The following is a 6,171-nucleotide window of genomic DNA, read 5'->3' as shown; positions in this document are numbered from 1 at the left end:
CATAATCCCTAACCCTTAATAAAATATGGGAAAAGCTGGAGATAAATGTTTTGAAAACATTCTGAACTATCTTTCAGAATGGTTTACTTTTCAATGAAATATCATTTTGTTATTTTTCATGTTTTTATTCAATTTATCTGCAATTTTCTTCTTGTATTAGATGGATAACCAACCCTCCATTTACAGCAAGTCGCGAGCGTCTCGTTTTTTTACCTGTGTGCTAAATTCGACTACTTACGAATAACGCATGCGCATGCGCAAATTTGTGACATGCACACTCCCAGAACTTGGATCCACACTTCTCCAGTAGTGCCAAATTTTGGAACTGAGTTTGCACCCCCTAAGCAAATTTTGTTCCCGGGCCACTGCCTCTGGTAAATATACGCATATATTCTTTTTATATTTATTGTATCGACGGTGCGATGTACTAAGGAGCCATTCTTGTCACCTCGCTTCGCACGGTCGTTACATATATGTCAAATTCAGCATGGCAATTATTGTACTTCCCTTGCATTTGTGGCAATGGAAATAGAGTGAGGTTGACTTACAAATTTGAAGTGATTAAAAGAAAAACCTCCTATTTAACAATAACATGCGTGATAAAACAGTAATTTCAACAGAGAGTAGTGGAAGTATGTTAAATGAAATAACTTGATAACACATATTGACACTGGAGTATAGCAGCGTAATTTTGTAAGATAAGAATATAATGCTGGATTCACGTTCATCTTGTTGACATCTGTTAGTGAGATACAAGTGGAACGGCATAAAATAAAACAGCTCGTTAATTAGATAACTAAGCAAGGACATTGAAAAGCATGAAAACTTTGCCGTAGCACTTAAGTATACACTTAACAAGAGAAAGAAAGAAACGTTTATTTAGTCAGGTTTGTTGTTCCAAAAAGCCGCAGATCTTATTTTGACTGAAACTGTTATGTATATTTTTACTCTACATCATAATGTTTCTTAACACGTTTCTTTTATTGGTGATTACAAGTAATATACTGTAGCGTGGGTATGAAGAAAGGCTTGTTTTAAATATACATATACATCATTTACTGCTACATTAATACAGAAGGTTAAAACAAGAGTGCATTTTATATGAAACGACGTATGTTACAAGCATGGGAGATCTCTGTCAGAAATTCAATATTTAGGCTAATTTTTACACATCAATGCATATTTTTGTTGCCATGTTGCCGCGGTATGTTTCTTCATCTATCGTGCTTGAATATGTAGCTGTGAAGACAGCTATGAGTCGAAAGAAAGCTCCACCAAGGACCTAAACACTCTACTCTTTTCGCGCTAAAATAAGCTGTATTTGTTGACTCTGTTCACAGAAAGTCCTCGTCATGCCGCCAGACTATCACGTGAACGAAAGTCGTCGTTGACTGGATGGAAATTGTATTAGCACGCATGATCAACATGTGATTTTCATGCCAAACGTGGGGTCGAACCCAACTGTTATAACTTTAAACAATAAAAACCAGGTGTAGGCAAAGCCGTGTAATTACATTTACAGTGCAATCATATCGCCCTAGATTCGCCCCCTTTCTACGGCACTTTGGACAAATGTCTTTTTCTACAGCTTCAGGTTGACTAAAGATTATTGGTGAAACTGGATTAACACAATCTGTGTGGATGCCCTTCGGATAGATTGTACCAGTCAATAGACATGGTAGACAAAATCCGTCACCCGGGGGTTTACAATACTACCTCGGTTCTTTAGTTCCTTAAACAGATTCTAAACTGTGCAAACCTTCGAGCCTGATTTCCAGTTTAAGGATGATTCGATATTTTGATGCATTACTTCACCTGCAGCAACCCATGTGTCGTATTGCCTTCTTTTTTCAATACCAGAGATCCCTTGCAAAAAGGTCTTGGATGTTGCCGTTCTTCCTTTGACCAGACATCAAAAATAATATTTAAAAAAAAAACGGTATTTAGCCCAGCCGAGAAAATGCTGTTCTGCCAACCAAAGAGTCGGTCCTGAATCAGGTATTGTTTCCAGGCCAATCTAACCTAATCTAGCTCACTTATTAAATATATAGAACATTATTTATCTTGTCCTGAACAATACATTAAACTGTATCCAGTGATGAGATTTCTAGCTGTGGAGTTCAGAAGTTTGGAGGAGTACAAAATTATTCCTTAGTTACCGCTGCTTCGAAACACGCTCTGGCCAGGGGTGATAGTACTAAAGAAGGGGTCCAGGTTTGAGCCAAATAGCAGATGGTCCCTGATATTTGGCTCAAACTTGCAGGATTCGGAGAAGGATTATCCCTTAGACATGTGTCACATAGACCCAGCAGAGAATGTGGACATGCTTTAATGTCATGTGAACTAATCTCATCTCTAACTGTTAAATAAGCTCTGAGTCTTGTGACAACAGATTAGTCGAATAAAATGCATATAAACTGGCAGAAGGCAACGAGAAACCACAACTGTAGCTTTAACCAAGAAAAATGATAAATCTTTCGGTTTGGGCATGAAGCTCCAATCGTTGTCGACGCCTGTAGGCAAGGTACATGAAGTGACATACTATTTATTCGGTTAGCCGTAGTTAAGAGTTGTTATATCATCACACATGTTGCATTAGTTCCAGTAATGAGCCAGTCTAATTTTTTAGGACAACTCTCACTCTCTATCTCTCTCTTTCTCACTCTCTCTCTCTCTCTCTCTCTCTCTCTCTCTCTCTCTCTCTCTCTCTCTCTCTCTCTCTCTCTCTCTCTCTCACACACACACACACACACACACTTCAAGATTTTTCTGTCTTTAATCGTTTATTTTTAAGCAAATCAGACTGTCGCTCTAGAGATTCTATTGTCATTATACTCCTTTTCAAGCGTGCACTTTAGTCATTCAGATCAATCAGTAACGAAGGGAATAAAGCAAGAGCTGTAAGCTAAAGAGGAATCCTCTTTGTGGTCGTGCGTCTTACCAGAAATTACGGTCAAACTTTCCTCAAATCACACTCTACTTAATATATTAAAAAAGGAACGATACGTTTGATAATGTACTTCTGAATACACTGCCTGGGGGGAAAGATGGATGGTCCCAGCAAGTACTCTTTTGACTGTTGTTCTGCTTTACAATATCTGGCCTGGAGCTTATGAACAACAAATGACTTTTGTCTGTAAATCTCGGCCGCACGTCACACAACTGACCCTGCAGAAGTTGAACGAATTGGGCTACGAAACTCTGCCTCATCTGCCATACTCACCAGACCTCTCGCCTACCGACTACCAGTTTTTCAAGCATCTTGTTTTCTTAATGAACCACAATAGCAACAAGGACGAACATAATAACATATTCATTGTAAATAGATGATATATCAATTTCTTTCAAATATTTTCATGCTATAATATCACACTTATTTTAGACACTATATATCCTATCCCAGTAAGATAAATAAAAATATGAATTGTTGTTTTCAAATAGTGTTGATTTTTTATGTTTTGTTCGCCAGAAGTTTGATACTGTTTATTCTGCTGCATTTCATCTGAAAACAGAAGCAAATAAAAAGCATACATATAATATTTTTGTTAGCTTTAGACAGTCAGACGAATAATATTTCCAAATCTTGTATGAAACAAAATGCAAAAGAGAACAAACACACGGCGTCTGTCTATTATAAAGGTGAACTACATAATTCATTGAGCGTTTACGTATGTATAATTTCATGCATTGTTAAAGCCTATACAGTATTAGTCTGTTGCTCTGTGGAGTCGATGCTTAGCACCATAGGGATAAGAGGAAGTATCAAAAGATTTGTATTAGATTGTCAAGAAAGTTCTTGCGGAATTTTAAATTTTGGTTTTAAATGATGTATTTTCAAATTAATTTTCGTTAAATTACTTTGACGTTATATATCATTTTAAAGCCCGTTTTTCGCTCTATCTAATCGTGTCACTCATTTTCTTTTTGAGTAATTAGACCATTTTTTCAGGAACGTTGAATACAACATGGACAAAAAGCAAATTAGCACAATTTTCTTATTCCAGTTCAAGCTAGGCCGAAGTTGCGCCAAAAGAAGGTCATGGTGACTGTTTTGTAGTCTGCGGCCGGTCTCATCCATCACAGCTTTTTGGATCCAGGCGAAACCATTACGGCGGAGAAGTACTGTCAGCAAATGGATGAAATGCATAAGAAACTCCGACAACAACAGCCAGCATTAGTCAATAGAAAAGGACCAATTCTTCTCCACGACAACACTCGGCCGCACGTCACACAACTGACCCTGCAGAAGTTGAACGACTTGGGCTACGAAACTCTGCCTCATCCACCATACTCACCAGACCTCTCGCCTACCGTCTACCACTTTTTCAAGCATCTCGACAACTTCCTGCGTGAGAAATGCTTCAAAAATCAAGATGATACCAAACACGACTTCATCGCCACCAGAACGCAGGATTTTTACACTACTGGCATAAATAAACTTGTTTCGCGTTGGCAAAAGTGTGTTGATTCTAATGGTGTTTACTTCGATTAATAAAGTTTTGTTTGAGCCGAGATATGTGCATCTGAATTTAAAGGTTAAAAACCGCAAGAACTTTCTTGACAACCTAATATTATTGAATGAGAGAGCAGTGCATGCCACCCAAGTGACACTGGGGTACAACTCTTCTTCTGGAAGTAGATTGTTACTTTCTAGATGGCTGTATAACTCTTCCACCAAGACACCGGTCATAAGTCTCCACATCAGTGGTAAACAGGTTATAGATAAAAAAAATTTGATGCCAAGTTCCTTTCAATGGATCCTTGAGGCATAGCAGCGTTCGTCCATTTGTCATCCAGGCAGGGACGTGATCTTGCTGCAGCGATCCCTTTATGCAGCTGTGTAAAGTTCTTTAGCCAATACCCTTGTACTCCATCTGGGCCTGGTCCTTTCTAATCTTCTATTTTCTTATCCTCTGTCTCACTGTATATAGATTAATTCTGACATCGTTTTGTCTTGATACAGTTGCAAGTAGTTTTTCCAACTTTGTTAGCCACTTTGCGTTTTCTTTATGTTTCACCGGCCTCTTCCACAGCCTTCCCCAAAATTCTTTACTTTCTTTCGCATCTGGAATCAGTCCTTGGTGTTGGCCTCCCTCTATTTCCTAAAATAGACGCCTTCTATTTGATTCCCTCAATAGACACCTATTCTGTTCGAAACCTTTGCGTCTAGCATCATAACTTTTCAATTTGGCTTTTAATGTTGTTACCTTTTGTGTTAATTCATGCACTGTTTGTCCTATTTCTTCTAACCTGTACTGTCCATTCAGCTTTCAGGTTACTACCTTATTCTTGAGCTCTCTTCTCATTACCCTACTCAATAACTCCAGTTCTCTCTGTATATTTTCCAGCTTCATTCGTATTTTCTTCTTCCACTTTGGTTCTTTCTTTTTATTTGCTTTTATATCTTCAGTTTTTTGCTTGTAGCCTACTATGTCAGCTACCACATTAGCAGAAGCTAAGATTAGCTGGTTTATTTCACTGATGTTTTCTACTTTAATCAGGCTTAAAACATCATTTACTTTACCTGTGACTTTCCACACTTATTTTCTATCATAAAATAGTGAAAAAGTTTAGAATTGAGAATTGTAAATCTGATACCTAAAAAAAAGAAAAGAAACAAAAGAATACATAGATTTAATCGAGAAATCGGCAAACTGGTAAATATTGCATTCAAGAATATTTAAAAGTAGGATGGCGAAATAAAAATGCAAAGCAGATAGAAAACCCATTATTACAGACAAACTTTGCAATGATATCCAATTCTCTTCCTTTGCACCACTTATATTTATCGGAAACATATGAATGTTTTAACTTCCCATTTCAACGTCGCCAATCCTTATACTCCATCTGCCTGTGAAAAGGATGGGAACCCATTGTAAATTGGGGAAATATTTCAGCATTGCTTTCCTCCATCATCCAGAAATAAATGTTTGCTCAGTCTTTCTGACCGCCCGTCTGTCTGTCTGTCTGTCTGTCTGTCTGTCTGTGTCTGTCTGTTTGTCTGTCTGTCTATGTCTGTCTGTCTGTCTGTCTGTCTGTCTGTCTATCTCTCTCTCTCTCTCTCTCTCTCTCTCTCTCTCTCTCTGTAAAGGATGTATAATTTTGAGAATAAAAACACTTGAATTCTGAGATAGAAAAAAATAATAATTCACTTAAATTACTGTATGTAAG

General features: G+C 37.7%; 1 protein-coding gene across 2 annotated transcripts in view; it reads right to left on the bottom strand.

Moving 5' to 3' along the window:
• Nucleotides 1-862: 862 nt before the first annotated feature.
• Nucleotides 863-6,171, bottom strand: part of LOC106877086 (uncharacterized) — a 59,545-nt gene continuing 54,236 nt past the window's right edge. For both annotated transcript variants that reach the window (XM_014925875.2, XM_014925874.2), the window contains one exon: nucleotides 863-3,502. In XM_014925875.2, coding sequence (XP_014781361.1) covers nucleotides 3,360-3,502 — 143 coding nt within the window. In that variant the 3' untranslated portion in view covers nucleotides 863-3,359. The remainder of the gene's footprint in view (nucleotides 3,503-6,171) is intronic.

Source organism: Octopus bimaculoides, chromosome 1 (assembly GCF_001194135.2).
Source record: "Octopus bimaculoides isolate UCB-OBI-ISO-001 chromosome 1, ASM119413v2, whole genome shotgun sequence".
NCBI lineage: Eukaryota > Metazoa > Mollusca > Cephalopoda > Octopoda > Octopodidae > Octopus > Octopus bimaculoides.
Note: the sequence above shows the minus strand (reverse complement) of the source record. Positions and strands in the feature narration are given on the sequence as shown.